Source organism: Hippocampus zosterae, chromosome 14 (genome assembly GCF_025434085.1).
Source record: "Hippocampus zosterae strain Florida chromosome 14, ASM2543408v3, whole genome shotgun sequence".
Lineage (NCBI taxonomy): Eukaryota > Metazoa > Chordata > Actinopteri > Syngnathiformes > Syngnathidae > Hippocampus > Hippocampus zosterae.
The window spans coordinates 8,670,109-8,691,303 of NC_067464.1; the positions used below are offsets into that span (position 1 = coordinate 8,670,109).

Here is a 21,195-nt window from a genome sequence, read left to right on the forward strand (position 1 = left end):
GGGGGCGGGGGCTTTCTGTGTGTTTACAGATACTTGAACCACGTGCGGGCCTCCATGCCTCAGGATACAGCCGGAGGATACAGCTCGGCTTTGGCGTGTCATCGAGCCATCCAGGATGCGTTCAGTGGTCTCTTTCCCTGTAATGGCTGACCCCAAACTCTGACACAATCCAACGGACTATTCATACATCACTGAAGAGGACAAATGCCACGACGGTGGTCAGTGATGTGAGATGTAGAATCTTTTTTTTTGTTGTCACTTTTAAATGTACAGTAAATAAATCACAATTCAGCCTGACTTTCGTTAGAGCAATTTATTTAAAAAGGAAAATTCTTCAAGGAAGCTCTGGATTCTAATAGCTGAGACCTTGTCTCAACTTCAATTAATAGTTAAGAAGGCCACAACATTACTGTAGGGACATGAAAAAAAAGCAAATGAGCTCTTATAGAATAGCTGGACACAAAATTCGAAAAGATAATGCTCAGTTTCGATTGAGACTGTCACATAGACAACGGAAATGAAATATCACAACCACCCTTCAGTATAATGCAATGTGGTAGTACTACACCACTACCAACTATGATGAGAAATGTTTTTCCGAGTAATACCTCTCAGAATTTTTGATACAACTTGCACTCTCTCTTATTTTGTTGTGGCAGTGTCTGCTATCAGTTCATCATATGAAAAAAAATGCAATCAACTCAAATATGTCCTCGGGCGTACTTTTACAGTGACATCAAGTTATGATTTAATTCACTTTCACGATGAATCTGTGGTCTCACACTTTTGTCGCTTGGGGGTTGGTTCCTCTGAAGATTCTGCAGATAATTGCGGGTAAAATAAAAACAGTCTGTCAGTGCAATGTCAATATTAACACAAATCGGCCAAAGTATTAAGAATGGTAATTAGCGGGTGTTCCTAGTGTGGACACACAGGTAATTAATTGGGAGCAGCGTGCAGCAAGTTCAAATAAATCTTGTCAAACTGATTATTCTAAATATTTGAAATCATGTCGTGTCAATTCTTACCCGTCTGTTCTTCATGCTGGCTGAAGAGGCTCTCTTTTGGAAGGGTGAAGCTTACGCACATCATGTCTTTGTTGGGTGCCACGTTGCGGACAAAATGCACAGAGCAGCGCCCCTCCAAAGGGAAGCCCAGGGCGAGAGACGCCCTCGCCACCATGTCCTTCTCAGGGTTGTTGTCTTTAGAAAAGCCGTAGCAGTGCACTGTGGGGAGGTTGTCGTCGCAGGGAGCCTCCTGATGCAGGAGGCCTCTGAAAGCATCCAGGAACTCTAAAGCCAAAGCGGGCAGGTTCATGACCACGTGCACGCCACCTTTTCCCTTAAACAGCGCAGGAAGCTCTCGCTTGAGCGGCCCTTGGACGAATGCTCTGCCGTCCAGGTTGAAGGTTTTCACTTTCCCTTCTACCTTGTTCATTTTGCAGTTGTGTTGCAGCCACCTGTACGACTCCGGGTTGAGGTCGTTGGCGAACACGGCGGCGCCCGATCGTGCCGCCGGGATGGCAAAGGGTCCCACGCCGGCGAACACGTCAAACACGGTGTCACCACGCTTGACGAGCTCTACCACGCGCTGGTGTTCCGTGCTCAGCCTCGGGTTCCAGTATACGCGAGAGAAGTCAAACTCGTATGTCACCCCGTTTTCTTTCACCTGGAAACAGAATGATGAGCATCTGAGCTTACATCATTGCCATGCAAGAAGAGAACGTCCATCCATCTATTTATTTTCTCAGGCCCCCGTCCCTCAATATGGTGGCGGGTGAGCTCAAGCATATCGCAGCTGACATCACGTAGTCGCTAACCCATCATTCAAACTCAATGAAACGAACATCACACACCACACTGGGATCGGCACAGGCTCAGCCGCAACCCTAAAACGGAAGTTGCATATATTTTATAGTCGCTGTCCAATAAACAGCATGTGGTGTGTATGTACAGGATTTGTTTGTTTACGGCTAAGTAATATTTTGAGGTAGTGGTACAGTTTTCATTGTAACGACAGTATTCATTACTGTCATTCGTAGCTGGTTGGAAAAAAATTACACTAGTGAAGTGCACTTTTATTACACTGTATTTTTCACGTTTCTTAAGATCAATAAATGCATACACGCATGTTGCAAATTTTACGTGGCTACAATCAATTTCTCATGTGCAAAATTACTTTTCAACCGACCTTAGATGTTTTTTAACTTACTTTGGCGACCATGTTCTCTTCTCCAGCCAGCACCTCCATCTTGAAGTTGCGATACATTGAGTCGATAATATTTGTCTTATTGACCACACACGTCACACCAGGGTTCTTGTCCATGATCACTTTACCTACAATGGGAGGGGCAGAAAATTTTGCTTATTGTTTTTTTTTAATCTCCGTTTTGTTTATGCTGATCCATGAAAACATGTTTCTTAAGTTTGTTTGTTGTTACTGTTTATTTTTTGGGGTGGGGGGGGGGGGGTGATGTGTCCAGCAAGGTCTTATCTGCTGGTCGAAAGACTATCAGAGGACACATTTACACAGAACCTCCATTTGCAATCCAAATTCTAAAATGTGTTCCATGTAATTGTATTCATTTTAATACATTTTCTGTTGTCTGCACTGCTTGTAGGAGGTGTCTGCAGATTTTCACATGAGGCACAATCACATTTCTGCCTCTACATGCCTGCCATGTCATGTTTCATTATTTTTGTATAGAACTGAAAGTTTTTAATTGCAACGTGTTGGTGGTGTTAAGGGGTGAAATAAGTTGAGTAAGTCCACAGGCCAGAAAATAATGCACATCTACCCACTGGCTCTCACCAATGAGGTTCTTGTATGGGAGCTGGTGGTCCCTGAGGTTCATGTGTGCGATGTGTCCCACTCGGCTGAACGCTGACGTCACGTCCTGCCCCAGAGGCAGCACGGCCTCCAGCACCTCCTCACTCTTTAGATTGTCGTAGGTCAATCTCAGCTCATAGTCGTGTAGCTCCTGAGAGACATCGAATGACCTAAGCGTTTCCGTTTCAGCCTCAGTAAAGGAGCCCGATGAGGGCACTCTGTGAGGGTCCAACAGCACCAGCCTGAAGTCAGGACTCCCTTCTTTATCCTGAACCACTCTGGGTAGCCCCGGGCGCTGGATGGTGCACTTTCTCAGGCTCTTCATCACTTTGTTGAGAAACCGCGTGGGTACCCGTAGAGCTGGGACAGTGATTGTCTGTGCGAAGGCCTCTTTGTCAAGAGAAGTCATACCGCGCACCTGCGGAGGCGCCTGGTACAGTTTGGCCTCCATTTGGGGCTTCAGCGCAAGATTTGCACAGGGGGAGGCTGCAGAGCTGAGATTTCGAAGAACCGCGGAAACGTTCGTATTGTCTCGTGTTTCTACAGATAAAAAAACTCTTTTCAGGATCCTGTAACGACAAACCAGGCGCTTTCAGATGCATACACGTGAGAAAACTAACATGCACGACACGTTTAGTTAATTTAAAGGGCTGGGTATCAACTATTTTACTGATCAATGCCAAAAACATTGACAGTCGGCTCTTACCTCAACATACTTCAGAAACAACCACGCTTCCTTGACGACGTCATTCGTAGTGGACCGGTGTTTTCCTGTGATTGGTCAACAGTGAAACCCCCCGTGTTTGATTGGTCAATATATTTCATGACGTTCCTGTGCGACGGAAATTACAAACACATGACTTAGACAACACAAAGCAGCCAATAAGAAAAGACGGATGAAAAAAATCAACCTGAGCATATGGTCATATAATTCTCAGTCACGGCGCCAACCTTTTGTGACACATTATTGGAGTTCCTGTGTTCTTTTTCTTTTCTTGGTGAAAATGAGTCTTAACGGGACTGGAAACGAGGAACTTGACAGCCAATCTGCGCCTTTGTCAAATGTACCGGTAAGTAGAAAAAAAAGGAACAGTAAAACTATAATTTTGTTCTGTCCAAGTGCTGTCTCAAGAGTTGAACCATTATACAGTAACAAATAAGATTGTCCCTTTCAGTCGTTTTATTTCTTTTGAAATACGAATGTGCATTTGACTCATTTTAAATTACACGTTGTTATAATGCAATTTGAAATTGCAACCTCAAACATGTTGTTTGCGGCTAATGAAGAGCTCGAAATTACTCAGTTCCTTATTTCATCGCATATTTATTTTTTAAAAATGCCAGAACTTTATGATAGAACATGATTCATATTCGCCGTAAATTATATTTACTTAATATATTTGTGCAAACCTGGCTTTATTTGGACGACAGTAAATATACTAGACCATAGGATGAGATTTAAGACCATTAGTCACCTTAATTTTTAAGAAGTGCAAATCACAAAGCGGATGAATTTAGCTCTGGTTTGGCCAAATACGATTTTATATTTTTTGCTAACGTTAGCATGTTGAGCTGCTGACTGTGCAAACAGGATGGGACGCTGAACAGGAAAGTTACATCATTTAATGCAAGTGTAAGGTTTATTGTTGTCATATTTTTCCCTCTCCTTACCCAGTGTTTTCCTTTCTGAACTCTGACGGTAAATTTCCCCTTTGCGGGACAAATAAAGGATATCTTAATCTTAATCTGGCTACAGATCTCCTATGTTGAGTTTGCATGTTCTCCCTGTGCCTGCGAGGGTTGTCTCTGGGTACTCCCTGGGTATTCCAAAAACATGCATGGGTGGTTCATGGAACACTCTAAATTGCCCCTGGGTCTGACTCTGTGTGCGATTGGAGTTTGTCTGTGTGCCCTGCGCGTGCGTGGCAAGCAGTTTGGTGTGTCCCCTGCCTATTGCCAGAGGACAGTTTGGATAGGCTTCAACCTGCCACCCTCACGAGGATAAGTGGATTAGAAAATGGATGGATGAATATAGTCTCACTGCTTAAAAGAAAATGCATAAACCACCATGGTCTTATGCGTTTGTGCTGGTCTTGCTGGTGTCAACACCAGCATGCTGTGTTTGCTGCTGTGACTCGCAAGATCAACAGCAAAAGTGCGATAAAGCAGCCAAGATTCGAATAGCCTAACCTTCGGTCGCTGGGACGCCTGCTCTAACAACAGAACCATAGCCATCCAGCAAAACCGGCAAGCTGCTGTTGCCCTGCTGGGAGCTGGTGATCCCAGCAAAACTCCAGCTGGTCACCTGCTATCACCAGCTCGTGGCAGGGCCGCAGCGACATGCTGGCACTGTTGAACAGCTGTGGCTCAGTACATAGAGCTGATTGCCCAGTCGCTGAAGATTTTGAGGTTCAAATGTTGGATTTTTTTTTGGTGTGCTTTTGCTGCTGGTTTTGTTGGTGACCCCAGCAAAACAAGCACAAAAAAATTAACAAAACCATGTTGGTCTATGCTGTTTTTGTAGCAGGGCTCTCTGAAACCAAAGAACATGTCAAGATTACTTAGGATGCAAAATTCATCTGCCGTTGGAAATGACGTTGGGTCTCTTGGTAGTGTATCTCGGGTCTGCAGGTCAATCCACGGTTGTTGTGACACCGACACCAGAGTTGCCACTCGTTCTCTCCAGGATATCCCCTATTAGAAGGGTCAATCAGTTTATCCAGAGCTCAGGCAGCTGTCCTGCAGCCTGCGTCTCAAATCTCATTCTATCCATTCCCATTTCCATTCCCTGATCCCACATGCCACCGTGTTGCTCTTTCATGAGCTCCATCGTCAGGCGTGACCAGTTGTTGTCCACACCATCAATTAAAATGATTTGATTTCTTCCGTTTTCTAAGCCCGTCTTCATATTGTGTGCAGGCGAGCAGGGCCTCCTTTGCCTCCTCTGTTTTTAACCTGATGAATGCAATCATGGGCAGCGGCATTCTTGGACTAGCATATGCCATGGCAAGCACCGGCATAGTTGGCTTTTGGTAAGCAAATAATAATAATACATGTGTCCAAAATGAATTAAGCCAATTTAGAGAAGCTTCATTTCTGTCCGTCTTTCTTACCTAGCATCCTGTTGACACTCGTGTCCGGCCTGGCAGCATATTCCATACATCTCCTCCTCAAGCTCTGTGACCTGACAGGTGAGAGTGACGCTCTAATTTTGGACAAAACTATCCTTTTTACATCATCAAAGATTGCATCAAGAAATATGATGCAAAAATTGCTTCAATCTATTGGTTTCCTTGTCCTCATTATAACCGAATCATCATTTCTTGACTCCTGCAGGAATTAATTCATATGAAAATCTGGGAGAGCAAGCATTAGGAAAACCAGGAAAAGTAAGTATTGTTTTTTTTTTATTAGGCTGAAATCATTGCCCAAATTCCCATCACTAAGTTTGTTATTTTGCTTTTCACCGATTTTAAAAGTGCCCTTAAATTTGTGCTACTTTTTAAGCGTGGCCAATGAACTATGATCCAAAATCAGTTTGTCATTTCAACCTTATTTTACAGCCTAATCCTTAAATATGAATGGCTTACTGATGATTTGATTTGAAAAAAAAAAATGCATTGTGCATGTGCATGCACATATGGCAAAGACCCTCTGTAGCTTGCACTAACAACCCAGGTTAAACTTAGATCCTACATACTCTACGTACAAAGGTGAAAGACGAGTTTTATTGAGTTGCACCATTTAAACATACATGTACTTCCTTGACACGAAATACCTATTTAGATGGCTTTGGCGGCATCTTGTTGCAATTTAGGGCATTTCAGAAAATGCCTCCCCCCAAAAATGTGAAGTGAGTTTTTCACATGACTAATTGGCTATAAGTTCCACAGAAAAAAAACAAAAAACAAAATTAAAAAGGTGACTGAGTGAATAGCGAACAGTAAATATGCAGGGGATTACTGTACCAAAACCTGAGAGAATCCACACATGACAATAAAAATAAAAAAGAAATTGCCATACATGTCATAACTGTTCCTCTTTTGTGTTGTGTACTTGTGATGACCAACCCAAAAAGTTAAGCAGAAATGCAAACTACTCGGCTAGCATACTCGCATGCTGCTCTCAAAGTGATTGTTTCTAATGTTATAAATGATTCCAATGGGAGGTAATTAGTATAGGTAAAATCAGATGTGAGTCAGCATCACAAAATGGTCTGTGTTCAACTTTAACGGCTGCACTGTACTTGCATTTGGTTGTCCAAGTTACTAGTTTGATCAAGATGTACTTAAAAATGGGCATGCTGAAAACTTGCTGCGAACTGACTGAAAATATTTCGATAGGTTCTTGTTGGAATTACAATCCTGATCCAAAATGTTGGCGGTAGGTCTGCTCCTTTTTTTCCCTTCTTTAAAAAAAATATATATATATATACATCAACTGGCCACAACAATATGAGCGCTTGTACAATCGGTTGAGACGAAGAGAAATTCTGCCTTTGAAATGTAATAATAATCAGTTATAACCGACACACTACAGTAATAATTGAACAATATTTGTATGATTGGGCTTACACTTTACAGTGGTGTGGAACTGCATTGCATCATGCATAGCTATTTCCAAAATTTCCTCTTAGCTCACCTTTCTTATTCTATTGTGCAGGTGGTCATAATTGTTTTGGTTGCTGTAACATGTTTGATGCAAAGCATTGTTTGTTTGCCCCTCCGCCCCCCACAACAGTGGCAATGTCAATTATCCTTGAGGCTAAGAGCGCCCCCTGCTGTAAATACGTCCCCTTTGAATGTTTATTGCCACAGAGCCGTAAAGGCTATTATCCAGACTCTCCCGATAACCTTTGACTCCATGGCTGCAGTCCTCTTGGCCGCTCTCCCTGGGGCCTGAAACATGACTTGTGCTCTAATTGATCACTGATGGTAAAACCCACTCCTAGCCTCTAAGACCCAAATGGGACTCCTCCCCTAAGGACTCCGCCCCCTCACTCTGCGGCCACGGCGATAGCGCTCTGGTGGTCATTAGCGGCGCGGCCCTGCGGATTGTTGCGCTTGCCCGTCTGCTCTGTCTGCGGTTTCCTCCCAGCATGGGGCGCAATGTGGGCCTGCATCTGTCTGCACCCAGGCCCCCTTTTATAAGAGCGCAATTAGCTTCACTCTGAGTAAACATTCATCGGCACTGCCAAAGGCTGATAGGCCAATTGACCTTAATTACAAGCCAGCCCACAGGCTCGCACAGCCAAATGAAAGTGATTGTCTTATGTTTCACGCTGACTGTGCTTACTCTGATGACCACACGCGCACACAACTCATTTTCTTCTTCTACACGCTTGTCATTACAACATGTTTTCTGGCCACTCTACTAATAACCAATCCTTCTCTTCACTCAAGGACCTCTTTGTTAGAGAAGTAAGTACGTACTATAAGTGACCCCATCACATATTGTTTTGAAAGTGTTGCAGTGTGATGTCATATGAAGCCAATGCATGAAACTGAACCAGCGCAGCGTGTCGTGCTTTTGTGGTTGGATTACTTTCTTTCTTTATTTTATCGCTGTCTGCCATTGATGTTCGCTATCACTGCCTTTTCAAAAGATATGTTTCATTTATCCCAGGAAGGTAATTATTGACTCGACGCGAGAATAATCACAAACTTGTCATAATACATAATACTGCGCAAAAGTTTTTTTTTTTTGGCCCACGAAAGCTGATCAAAGTTGACAGCGTCCGTGATGTTTGCTAACATCTGTACCCAAATTTCAAATTTTCATATGTAATAAATCAGTGACATATTTGATGCATTTTCTCATTCCCAAAACCCTCATTCCAGTTACTTAAACAATAATTGAATAAAACATTATTCTTGACTTCTTTATATGGTTTCAGTCATAACGGCCCTCCAGGCGAAACGGTAATTATAATTTGGCCCGGGAGAGAAATTAGTTTGACATCCCTGGTTTAGCTGAATGTGAACGGTGCATCGCCCCACAGTGGCGATGTATTTGGCCGAATAACTTGCTAACGAATGGCAAAGAGCAGTTAACGCGACAGTCAGCAATGCAGTACAATGGGTAACAAGTGATTAGGCATTCCGGAAAAGACGTCACTCGCTAGAGATTGAGGAACAAAAGCATTTTTGTTGTTAGGCGCATTGCGATAGGTCTAACTAATGAGTGGGTTGTGTAAAAAAAACAAAAAAACAAAAAAACTAGCGAACGAAATAGTTTTAGCCCTAAGTATTACTCAATGGCCAAGTTTACTTCACACTTGACCATTAAGCCTCAGTGAAATATACCAGAAAATAATGATTGTTCCGCTGTCACCCAAAAAAAAAAAATCTCTGTCCTCATAGTTAGGTGAAATGTATTATTTTTATCGCCACTTTTCTCTGATTGGCTGGGAGAACTCTCATCTTTGTTCTGCCATAAATGAAGGTATGTTGCATCCTTATTGAGTTGCATCATCAAATAGGAAAGGCTTGACAATCATTAAAAGTCTTAACTGCGTTTTGCAAAGCTACCTACGGAGCATCAGACTGTGGGACAAATCATTCATTTTTTCATTCATCTTCCGAACCGCTTGATCCTCATTCCCGCCCCCTAAAGGGCTAGACACACAGCCAACATCTGCTTCTTTTTACTTTATTTTTCTGCACGTTGAACTTCTCGTAACACGTTTGATTGATTTGCACGATTAAAACATTTAAAATACAATTAGTGACTGCGCAAACTTTGAATAACAAAGACTATAGATGTGTTGAATATCATTGCGTCCCATAAAAGGTTGTTGCCAAAACTGCCAAAGCATCCTTTTTTTTTTTTACATATATGGAGCATTATGGTGGTCTTCTTTCTCCTCGATTTTAGTTCCTAACATATTTTGGATGACGTGTTGCAGCAAATTCTGTCCGAATCCCCAAAACGAGGCTCATTTACTGGCAGATTTAAGTGCTTCTTAATGTGTTTCCTTATTCTCAGAGCGAGCGTCCTTGTGTCTGTGTGGGCCTCGAGGTTATTGGATGAATTCTCCTTTATAAACACATGCAGGATCTGAGGGATTATGGTCGTAGTTTATTTAACGGTGAGGGCAAAAACCCCGCCCCGGGGGCAATAACGTCCCTCCTAACCCCGTCTGTGTCTGCCTTCCCAAAATGTAATCCCTTAACATCATCTGCCTTTATCGCCGGCCGCACGCTGCATCTGAATCCCATTTCACACCACAAACCTGCTCTTGTTCTTCCGCAACCTCCGTCCCTTTAACGCCCCCCCCACTACCCCCACACCCTCATGAGTGACCCAAGGAAGTGACCCTGATCCCCATTCTCGAAAGATACGGAAGCCCGTCGTCGGCTGATAATGTCCCGTTTCCAAGGGAGGTGGAGAAAGGGGAGAAGTGGCGGGATTAACGTCAGATATGATTATTGTTTGCATTCCTCCCCCTCGCCTTTCTCCAAAGATCTGCCCTACGTCTGCTCCTCTGCACTGGCGGCTTTGCCGTTGAGCTCCTTGAGCTGTCTGCTCCACCCGTCTGCATTAACTCAAAACCCTCCAGCCTGCGCGCTGGACGCCCATCACCTCCCACATACATACTTAAAAGTAATAATCCAATCACTTGTGTGGCATTTTGTGCTCTGTGTGCTTGTTTTGGCTTGTCTGTGCGAACAAACGCAGTGAACTTTCCCTCTGCTCTATCGCAGCCATGTCGTCATATATGTTCATTTTGAAGTCGGAGCTTCCGGCGGCCATCAGCAGCTTCCTGAGTCCAGACCAGTCGGGGTGGGTGCACGTGTTAATTTCATTTGCACAGAATGTGGGCCTCCTCTGTTCTTTAAATTGTTTTGTGGAATATTTAGTTTCTTGTTGCATATGTGTTGCAATTTTCTATTACTTGTTTTGAAAAATAGTCTAAATAGACAATGGGTTAATGCTTTTTTTTTAAAATAAAATAAAAAATATTAGAAAAATCTAAATTTACAGAATAATATTCATGTATTGTAATGTTAAACACAACACACAATTCTGCATATTTGACACTTTAAAATTATTTGTTTTTTAAGATTAATTGGATAAATGGACACTTGATCTGTGAATCAACTTCCCCTTTTTAAAAATGTGGCCTTAAAGCGGGAAAGCCCACCCCCTTTCTTTTCTTTTACAAACAAAACACAAACTATCTCACAACTGTAATGGTGAAGAGTTTGCACTATATCGGCCTCATTCTTCGTTGCGGTGCAGCGCGTATTTTCTCCCATTTGGGCATGGCCCTTATCAATGAAACTAAATAAACAAGTTAATGCAATCAAGTTTCACACCAATGACCATAACAAATTGTCGGTTTGGGATGGGGGAGGTGGGGGGGACCCTGATTACTACAATGTCGGTATCAAGATTATTACATTTTACGAAAACGAATGAAATGAAAGTAAACTTGAAAAAAATCATTAATGAAATAAAATAAAAATTTAAATGCTTTTCGACTGCACAAGGCACTCAATGGATTCGTTTTTTCTGCCCGGGCAGAAGGATCCAAACTTGGCACACAAAAAAAAAAGACATTCACATGTCGTGCCGTGCTTCCTGATTTTCATCTGAAAGTATTTTTAAATACTGACTGTAATCATGACTTTACGACTGCGTTATTTTAGGTTAGTGGTATACAGTCCACCACAGTCTCCTTTCGAATACTGAAAAGTACACGCAAGAGATGCTGTTGTTGTGCACTTTGTTGTCATTCTAAGTGATGCGTTCAATGCAGCGTGGTTTTCGTAGATTCCCGCCGTACTCGTGGAGTGGTGACAGTATTTTGGAAAAGCGGCCTCCGACTGGCCAACATTGGAATTTGAAGCACCACCACCGCAAACATTATTATCCTAAAAACACGTGGGTAGTTGCACACGCAACAAAACACTCTTGCCACCAGCAGGATACGAATATCCGCATGTGGATGATGAAAAGCTCTCTGACAGTGGTAACCAAACCTGACAGTTATGATCAGTTCATTCAGCTCTTGTGCAGTTGTGACTGGAGGACAACCTTTACCACTATACTAATATTGAGTGAGTAATTGCACTATTAAGTTGCATAACGGCACATTAGCTGCAGCCGACGTTGTCGTTCTCTATTCAGAAGCTCGCTTCTCTCACGAGGAAGTCACAAAAGTTGACTCGTATCACTTTGTCATTGGTTGCGCAGGTTTAGGGAGAGCTCGAGTTGCTTTCATTCCAACATTTGATTGTTCCTCAAGGCAGCTGTTTTGTATTAGCGCTCTGCTTTCACCCTCAAATCTCTCACATATGTTCCCTGGAATCAGACTGATACAAGGGGATATCAGTTTTGCCATTGTAATTACAGCCCACTGCAGAGGGAAACAACTTTTTTGTTAATGAGCGGTTTTGAAAAGCGAGCAGAGGCACACTCGGGGCCCATCGAAACCCAACGAGCAGAAATGTTTTGTAATGTGTTCTATTTAAAAAAAAATAAAAAATTAATCATTCTAGTTTTATGGCGCGTTTGTCATAAAACAGCCAGGCCCAAAATTCCTCCCCTCTCGTGCTCAGTTGTGGAGGGGAAATTATTGTGCTTCGCCCGCCAGATTTTGTGTTATTTGTTGAGACTGACTCCAAGGCTCCTTCCTTCACTCAAGGCTGTCCTACATGTTGGAATTTGCGGGAAATCTTCCATATTTCTTCAACGGTATCTTCCCTCTCTGTAATCATCCTGGAGTTGTATCTTGGAGTTGCATGGAAGGAATCCTCACACATGTAGATTTGAGAAAAAAAGTATGTGCATCTATTTTTCATATCTCCCGAATGTTAGAGAGGATATCTGAAAAGTATTTGTATATGCCACCTATTGAATTCATTAATCAGTCACCCCCCACCCCAATGCCAAATAGCAATTATTTAGTATATTCAGGCATATTTGAAATTTTAAGCCTCAAACTATGTAGAAAACGTCGGATGCCCTTTTCTGCTCCACTGTAGCTGTTCTCTCTAGCGCGAAGAAAGATCCACAAATATGCTTGGATGAGTCTGTGTGGTAGAACCTCAGCCATCAAACCACCTTTTCGGTTTACCCAATGAACCTTGCATTTTTGCAGTTCAACATTCAGAAATTCACAGTCGCGTATTTTGGTGAGAGGGATTATATTCCATGAGTTGAAAAACTCACATTGGTCCGCGGACCAGTCCCGTCGACTATAAAAATATTGCTGTGGAAACTTTTTTGATGCTATTTTGATATCAAATAGAAAAAAATGATTTGCTGCCATCTTGTGCCACCTATTGGCAATTACGACCCAATTTAACTTCTGGCACCGTTATGGACATGACAGTAGTTTCCACATAGTAACTGGGCAAAATAGGTGGAGATGCAGACATCATGTAAATCCACGAGTTCCCGTGCTAATGCTGCCGCAGTGAAACTGCCATGGAAGGGTCACAGGGTGTCGATGTTGGCAGGCTGCCGCCGACTATGCGAAGCCCATAAAGAGCACTGGAGCCAGGCCCTGTGACCCAATCTTGCGGTCCCAATGGGAGGCAGCACTCTTCCCATCTGACCTAGACCCCAGCCGAATCGGCGTGCCTTCCGCATGCGCCGCCTCAATCACCATTAAACAGCTCCGTCTTTTTCTTCAGCAAAGGAAAATATTATTCCCTCCTCTCTGCAGAAAACCAAGCGATACGTGGTGTGATCTGATCTGATGGCACGCCGCAGCGTTTGAATGTGAATTACATAATTGTTATGGTTTGTGAGAGCTAGAGCCTTTAATGAGTACCACATGAGAGCTCTGTCACTCTGTATTTGAGCGTTAAATGGAGACAAATTTCCAGAGGCGTCCCCTTTTAAGATACTTCAAAAAGGCCTCACTGTCCTTGACATTTCGGAACTACTTTTATTTCTAAAATGGCTCTCTTTTAGCCTTGAGTTTTTCAGTACTTATTGCTATTTGTATTTTGGTTTTGCAATATCTCTTTACGTCAAGCTTTGTGAATGACCATTATCTATTGCTTAGTTTTCTGTTAAATATTGTTTGAAGTTTGATGAGCGAGTCACTTGAAATGTTCTGAAGTCTTGTTTCGATGCTTGCTGAGCAGAATAATGCTGCCTGGAGTGTTCCATAGATGTAACAGAGCTAGGGCTGTGGTCAATCGAAAAATGAAGCATATCGGACGTTAAAAACTAACACCGAATCGCAATTTTCAGATTCAAGTCAGAACGGGTCTGAACATATTGTTGTTGCGTGTATTGTCACAGAGGAATTGGGTGGCAACACTCCTATCCGAGTACGTGTGACGTATGGTAGTGTTGCAGAAAGAATCCGGCCAACCGGTGACATAGCAACAAACTACTGAAAACAAAATGGATGATTGTTGGCCAGAACTACGGCAAAACAATAACGCTAACCGGTGCGTCGCTTACATTGTCATTCCGTCTCCTCTGCCCTCCACCGTCCTTGCTCTTGTTACCTTCATTAGACCATAGTAAAGTACAGAGCATGTGAAGGTTGCATGGATGCGGGCAGTGCGTGTCGCGCTGCATTCAAATGAGCATTAAATAAATTTATGGAGCACTCAAATCGATAAAGCCCAGATAACAGTATCAACGCCTTTGTTTGCTTGCTGAAGCCTTTGAACGGCGTCCTAGCAAGGGAGTTAGCAAACTTGGAGCACCAGTCCGGAGATGAAAACAACCAGGTTAGCTTAGTGGTAGCTAGCAACTTGTTCAACACATTTGGATTTAAAATTGGTCCAAATGGGTAACAGTGTTTTGGACTCCTAAAAGTAGCAGTGGGAATGTCACTGTGATTTCTTGTTATTATTGTTCTTGTTAAAGGAAGATAAAATATTCAGAAGAACACAATAAATTCTAGAAACATAGGAGTGGTCTTTAATCCTGTTCAATACTGACAAACGTGTCTAAATACTTGTGGCCAAGTAATATTTCAGTTGATCTTTTTTAATAAATATACAGACGTTTCTACAAGTCTTTTTTTGTTGTTATTGTAAATATGGGGTGTTTTGTGTACAGATGTATCCGAGTGATTTGGTAAAATGTCAATATGAGAGTGAACATTTGAAAGGGTATGAGTATATAGCCACACAAGACAGTCACAATTAAATTAATTCATATTGCGTTTTTGTGTAGTCTTCAGTTGTTTGATAATATAGAGTGCTTTTAAGAGTTGTGTTATATTTACTAAATGTGTATTCCTTGTTTTCCAGGGAGGCCTGGTATGAAGACGGCAGACTGCAGCTGATCCTCATTACGCTATGTGTGGTGCTCCCACTTGCAATATTGCCAAAAATTGGTGAGGAAACATGTCAAATGGCTTCTTTAAAAGGCCCCTCGGTCATATACAATATGGTTTCCCTTTCAGGCTTCCTGGGCTACACCAGCAGCCTCGCTTTCTTTTTCATGTTCTACTTTGCCATTGTAGTAAGTTGTCATTTTCTCTGTGTTTTTATTTCCATGTGTATTTTTGACCTGTTGCCGTGTTTCCGCCATCAGGTTGTGGTCAAGAAATGGTCTATCCCCTGCCCGCTGCCACATAACGTCACCATCTTCATGGGTAGTTACCAGGTAATAACAAGTTCATTAAGTACGTACATAAGATGCCGATCTTGTGTGACAGCGGTGGTCTAGACTCGAAGTGGGGGTTTCTGCTTGATAAGGACCAGAGAGGGCCAAGTGGAGCGACTGCTACCTTAGGGGAAGGAAGTTCAGGTGACCTCACCTCCTCACCCCCTCAGCCTGGAAGTGACCTTTGCCCTCTTTTATGATACAAACCATATTAGAACTCCAGACCTGTTGTGGATTAACTTGGGAGACTTGTTTTCTTTTCAACCCCGATGCGCCAAACAGTGGAATTCTGCTATTTCACAGCAGTGCCAATACAGTGTAGCCTCCAAAGTTGACCACAATATTTTCCCAGTGGAAATCATTTCAAGTGCATTTCTTCCAGATTAAAACTGTCACGATCATCAAACCTGTCTTATTTACTGTCATACAAGTGTAAAGGAACTTAATGTATGGCGAAAAGAAATATTCACTACTTAACCCAAGTGCATTTATACAAAATGACAACATGCGCAACGCGCTCCGGTCGGAAAAACTCACACTCACGCCAATTTGGTTCAAGCCAACTTGATCTTGTGATGTCATTGACTAGGCCTTACTCCTTAAAGGCACACATACAACACGTGCATTTAGGTTATGTGTTTTGAAACTAGTTCATTTTTTTCACATTCTCTTTCATTATGTTTTATGCAATACACTGCTATATTTCATATTTCAAACACAAGTTATCCCCACCAGCACATCTATGAAAAAGTCCTATGGTGTTTGCTTTGTTCAATGCATGAGAAGAGGTGAGAGTTGTGGCACTTACTCACAAGGCACTGAGCATCTGACAGTTCCTGGTGGAGAAGCCTCTCCATGCTCAAGACCTGGTTCCTTGTGATTTTTTTTTTCTTTCTTAAGCTTTCCTGTCATCAAGGGGACCCTTTTTGATGGCCGTGCTGATGGGGCTGCGCAGCTGTCACACCTCATATTTTCATGAATGGCCAGCAATCTTCCATTGTGTTTGTCTTCTGTCATTTCTTCTCAGGGATAACCGACTCCCTCTTCTGTCCATGTTTGTGCAGGTATCAAATGCCTCGGACACAGAATGCACGCCCAAACTTTTCGTTATCTCCAGTAGGGTACGTACATGAAGTTAGTCCTCCCTGCTCACACACACCCACACACACACACACACACACACACTAATAACAAAAGGTGGCTGTGAGAACTCGTTAAAAGTGTCTGCTACAATTTGTCAGCTCTGATGACATGTCATACTTTTGAGAGATGGCCTGTGTGCGACTCGTGTTCATGCAGAAAGCTCATAAAGTGCATGCATTCAGCTGTAATGCTAATAACTTTAAAGAAAATACAGCCCCGATAAATCACGGGTAAATTTATTTACATAAAGCGGTTTTCCTACTTTTCGTTTTCTTTTTGTGGTTACACTTTAGTCTGGACTGCTGTGTCAACAATCAGCATACCTTGACTCACCGGCCCCTCACACCTGTGTAAAAGTGTGAGTGGATAATTTGCTAAATGCCATACTGATGTATGTTTCAGAGTGCCTTCGCCATCCCCACCATGGCCTTCTCTTTCCTGTGCCACACAGCCGTCCTGCCTATCTACTGCGAACTGGACCGGTCAGCTACGCAATTGTTTGACTGAATAATGCCATGTCCATGCAAAAACATGGGTGTCCAAAAAAATTCTTCAATTCTTTTTTTTGGGGGGGGGGGGGGTAAAGTGGCGGGGGGCTCGAACAGATTAATGCGTTTCCATTTATTTCAATAGAAAAAGAAGTGTTTTGAGTTTCGAGTGTGGTCATGGAACACGTTGAACCTGTAGCTCAAGTATATCAAAAGTATAATTCCAGGCAAAAATACTTGAAAATTGTTAGCCAGAAGAGGAATTTTACGCATGAGAAATTGTTTGGGGTTTATGTAAAGATTGCATAGCAGGTGTAGAAAATTGCTAAATGCATCCTTGGAGTTGTTAAAAATAACTGTACTCAGTGTCCCACTCCGACCTCCTCATTGCTCTTCACCGCCTGCCTCCTTGTGTCTTTCTTCTTCTTTGCTTCTTCAGGCCGACCAAAGCAAGGATGCAGAATGTTACCAATGTTGGGATCAGCCTCAGTTTCTTGCTTTACTTGGTTTCTGCCCTCTTTGGCTACCTCACCTTTTACGGTAGACCGCGGCACAGTTTTTGACATCGAGCCACTCCACCAAAGCCGCCTGTGCGATACGCCATCTGTTGTCAACCCGCAGCTCATGTGGACTCTGAGCTTTTGCTCAGTTACGGTGTGTACATACCGCGGGACATCATGGTGATGACGGTTCGACTCGCCATCCTCATCTCTGTGCTGTTGACCATACCGCTCATCCACTTCCCTGTGAGTAGCAAGTGCTGAATTGTTTTGTTGTCGTACCGACACCTGCACTGACAGTAACATGCAGACTTGAAAGACATTATTCAGAGCATCTTGGGAGTGTGTGTGTGTGTGTGTGTGTGTGTGTGTGTGTGTGTGTGTTCGTGTGTGTGTGTATGTGGCGGGGGGCGGGATGGGGGTGCAATTCCCAAACTTCTCTCGTTTTTCTTTGGTCCAGATTTTCTGTGACAGAATTTTAAAAACGGTGTAGACCTCCTCCTTCTACATTTCTTGACCGCTTTTAAAATGTCCGAGCTGGAAAATATGTACTTCCTTCAGGACATACAACTACTTATTGCGTTCTCCAAAGTCAAGTTACAGTAAAAATCTTAATTTATGAGGTTTTACATATTTGCTTCTCCTGTGATTCAAACCAATTCAACTTCAATGTTCTTCTTATGGGCGGCCCGGTAGTCCAGTGGTTAGCACGTGGGCTTCACAGTGCAGAGGTACCGGGTTCGATTCCAGCTCCGGCCTCCCTGTGTGGAGTTTGCATGTTCTCCCCGGGCCTGCGTGGGTTTTCTCCGGGTGCTCCGGTTTCCTCCCACATTCCAAAAATATGCGTGGCAGGCTGATTGAACACTCTAAATTGTCCCTAGGTGTGAGTGTGAGCGTGGATGTTTGTTCGTCTCTGTGTGCCCTGCGATTGGCTGGCGACCAATTCAGGGTGTCCCCCGCCTAATGCCCGGAGACAGCTGGGATAGGCCCCAGCACCCCCCGTGACCCTAGTGAGGATCAAGCGGTTAGGAAGATGAATGAATGAATGAATGAATGTTCTTCTTATTCCCAACACAACACCCAAATTAAGAGATTCACTGTTTTACTCTTTACCTTCTCCTTTGACACCGATTCACAAAGAGCGGAATTCTTGACAAGTTTGTGTGTATCATGAAAACAACTTCCTGCTAGAATATCGCTTCCACGGACACATGATAACCATTCAGAAGCAGGTCTATTGATTTAAATTATAAAGCAATATAATGTTGAGAGAAGCCAGATGAGGTGGCTCGGGCACCTGGTGCGGCTGCCTCCCTGATGGGGGGTTCCCGATATGCCCCATTAGCAGGAGGACCCCGGGGACGACCCAGGATGCACTGGAGAGACTGTCCCCCAGCTGGCTGTTTTGGGTTGTTGGAAGAGTTGTGGGAAGAGTTGGAAGAAGTGGCTAGGGAGAGTTAATTAATTTTTTCAACCTTTAAAACGGCATTTTCGATTGTAGTACAAGTAAGTGTAATTTGTGCTGTCTCGATTAACGAACTATGTGTTTGGTATTTTTTAAGGCTCGTAAGGCCGTGATCTTACTGCTGCGTGGAAATAGGCCGTTTTCCTGGCTGACCCACATCATAGCCACTCTGGTCATCCTGGGACTTGTGGTCGTGCTGGCCATCTTTGTACCCGATATTCGGAATGTATTTGGAGTCGTGGGTAAGTCGTGGGACTCCCATTGTTACGGCATTTGAGTTATCATACATTATGTAGTTCTCAGGTAAAACGGTTTCGAATAAATTCATTATTTTGGATAAATATGTAAAAAAAAAATCTTCCAGTTCAAACAGACATCAGGCATCATCTTAGTCAGCAAAAGACACATGCGGTGTGGTCTCAAAGTGCCCACTTCACCTCAGAGATGTGCTTCCACCATGTTGAGACTGCAGCACAAAACTATAGCATGCTGCATTTAAAAGGAATTAAAAAAGCAACAGTTACAAATGTCTAACATTTTTTTGTCCTTACTTGATTAACTTTCATCATTGTTTCAATGTTTCAAACAAGTAGAATTACTTTTAGATGAACCCTTTCCTGCTCCAATTATGGTAACCTGTAACCTGATAACACTGTTTTGAATTGAGATAGATATTGATTTCCATAGATATGACCTCCTAATGCTGAAAATTCAACAAATGGCAATTTGCAGTTCTTTACAATGTATAAGATGTTCTGAAGTATCTTATGTGTCATTTTTTTGGAACAGTGATTGGTTTTTTAAAAAAGGTTGTAATTAGCCTTTTTGTTCAAAAACATTTTAATTTATTCTTTCACGGCTGATAAATTATGCTGGCAGCCTTTTGCATTTGCACTATTTAGGAAAAATAATTTGGAACGCAGCATACTGTAGTTGTAGCGTCTGCTCACAAAATCTTCTATGGCGCAGTCAACCATATAATGAAGCGGCAGTTACCCTCAAAGAAATGATCTTTGTTTGCCAGGATCGACCACATCCAGCTGCCTCTTGTTTGTCTTCCCCGGCCTCTTCTACCTCAAGATTGCTCGCCAGCCTCTCAAATCCTTCGACTCAATCGGGGTAAGTCTGCTCTCTTCAGACAGATGTGAAACCATTTTAAAGCACTTCTCTCCATTAAAAAAAAAAGGCTTTAATGCAAACATTGTGCTTGTAGGCGGTGTGTCTGATAGTCTTTGGTTTAATCATGAGCGTCACCAGCTTCTCAATCATCATCTTCACATGGACACACAGTTCTTAGTCCTCACCCCCTCCCCCATGCCTCTTTTTCAAAGCACAAAGGCAAAGACGGACAATTTTACCAAAGAACCTTATCGGGTGAAATCAAGAAGAATAGACACGTACGTCTATGTCACTCAGGTTGTGTACTTTTTTTTTTTTTGTGGGAAAGTTGTTGTCATCATGCCATTGTCCTGCCCAGACATCACAACAACATTTCAAAGACTTGAACACAATTTTAGGCTGGCTGATTGTTTCTTTTTGTTTCCCATGAACCTCACAATGATTTGAGATTCTTGTTTACAGTCTAACTTTTGCGGCTAGAAACTCTTGAACCTTTTCAAATTGTCTAAAAAAATGCCTTTGGTGAAACTTAACTGCTTGATCAAGTGCTATTCTTACACAGATTTGTCTGTCACAATTGCAATTTTAGGATTTCACAACAAATTGTATTCACTAAAATTTTGTTTTTTTTAATAAATATTTTTGTTCACTTACATTCAAAACTGTTTATAGTATGTTTGCGGCTACTTGGTGCTTGTCATCAGTTGAAATCCTCTTGATTGTACTGTACATCAATGAAAGACACTCAATAAAAGGGAAATATTCTGTGTTCCAGTATGTCACATTGTTACATATCATTCCCAGAATTGTGTAACTTGCCGGTCAAGCATGTTTGATTGGCAGGTGCAGTTTGGATGTCAAGGCCCGCATCTCAGTGTGAAATTGTTGCTTTAATGAACGGCACATGCTCTGCACTTTCTAATTGGGATGCTGTTTGGATTTGAGCGGACTCTTCTGCTTTTGATGGGAGGAATTATGGCAGAGAGTAGCCCTGGCCTACTCTTCATACCACCCTCAAGGAGGTGGTCCCCAGAGGAGGAAATGTCCCCCACCAACCTTC

At 42.7% G+C, this 21,195-nt stretch overlaps 3 protein-coding genes across 8 annotated transcripts in view; 2 read left to right on the top strand and 1 right to left on the bottom strand.

Annotated features, from left to right (window-relative positions):
- mnat1 (MNAT1 component of CDK activating kinase) overlaps positions 1 to 296 on the top strand; it is a 35,943-nt gene extending 35,647 nt beyond the window's left edge. For all 5 annotated transcript variants that reach the window (XR_007966660.1, XR_007966658.1, XR_007966661.1 and 2 more), the window contains one exon: positions 30 to 296. Coding sequence is in view for 2 of the 5 variants with exons in the window: in XM_052085975.1 (XP_051941935.1) it covers positions 30 to 150 (121 nt within the window). In the remaining 3 variants the exon portion in view is untranslated. The remainder of the gene's footprint in view (positions 1 to 29) is intronic.
- A 2-nt stretch (positions 297 to 298) lies between these two features.
- On the bottom strand, positions 299 to 3,616 carry trmt5 (tRNA methyltransferase 5). Its single transcript, XM_052085972.1, has 5 exons — positions 3,536 to 3,616; positions 2,812 to 3,398; positions 2,212 to 2,336; positions 1,029 to 1,668; positions 299 to 818 (listed from the first exon to the last, which is right to left on the bottom strand). The coding sequence occupies exons 1-5, from the start codon at positions 3,541 to 3,543 to the stop codon at positions 760 to 762; spliced, it is 1,419 nt and encodes a 472-aa protein (XP_051941932.1). The 5' UTR covers positions 3,544 to 3,616; the 3' UTR covers positions 299 to 759.
- Positions 3,617 to 3,671: 55 nt separating this feature from the next.
- Positions 3,672 to 20,912, top strand: slc38a6 (solute carrier family 38 member 6). 2 transcript variants are annotated; one of them, XM_052085967.1, is made up of 16 exons: positions 3,672 to 3,899; positions 5,749 to 5,861; positions 5,947 to 6,020; positions 6,166 to 6,218; positions 7,173 to 7,212; positions 10,536 to 10,614; positions 15,063 to 15,148; positions 15,218 to 15,276; positions 15,349 to 15,420; positions 16,485 to 16,541; positions 16,966 to 17,045; positions 17,491 to 17,591; positions 17,673 to 17,797; positions 19,114 to 19,258; positions 20,041 to 20,135; positions 20,230 to 20,912. In XM_052085967.1, the coding sequence occupies exons 1-16, from the start codon at positions 3,726 to 3,728 to the stop codon at positions 20,311 to 20,313; spliced, it is 1,437 nt and encodes a 478-aa protein (XP_051941927.1). In that variant the 5' UTR covers positions 3,672 to 3,725; the 3' UTR covers positions 20,314 to 20,912. The 2 variants fall into 2 exon arrangements, with proteins under 2 accessions (XP_051941927.1, XP_051941928.1); XM_052085968.1 differs by lacking the exons at positions 3,672 to 3,899; positions 5,749 to 5,861; positions 5,947 to 6,020; positions 6,166 to 6,218; positions 7,173 to 7,212 and adding exons at positions 7,244 to 8,249; positions 10,295 to 10,434.
- Positions 20,913 to 21,195: the final 283 nt, after the last annotated feature.

What these genes read in the sequence shown, in the direction of transcription:
- trmt5 (XM_052085972.1), bottom strand. An exon ending in AAGAGAACATGGTCGCCAAA is followed by an intron (nt 1,669 to 2,211) that starts GTAAGTTAAAAA and finishes TTCTGTTTCCAG; the next exon opens with GTGAAAGAAAACGGGGTGAC. An exon ending in CCAGCATGAAGAACAGACGG is followed by an intron (nt 819 to 1,028) that starts GTAAGAATTGAC and finishes AATTATCTGCAG; the next exon opens with AATCTTCAGAGGAACCAACC.
- slc38a6 (XM_052085967.1), top strand. Translation starts at nt 3,726, where the DNA reads ATGAAAAAAATCAACCTGAGCATATGGTCATATAATTCTCAGTCACGG. An exon ending in CCTGATCCAAAATGTTGGCG is followed by an intron (nt 7,213 to 10,535) that starts GTAGGTCTGCTC and finishes GCTCTATCGCAG; the next exon opens with CCATGTCGTCATATATGTTC. An exon ending in TGGCTACCTCACCTTTTACG is followed by an intron (nt 17,592 to 17,672) that starts GTAGACCGCGGC and finishes GTCAACCCGCAG; the next exon opens with CTCATGTGGACTCTGAGCTT.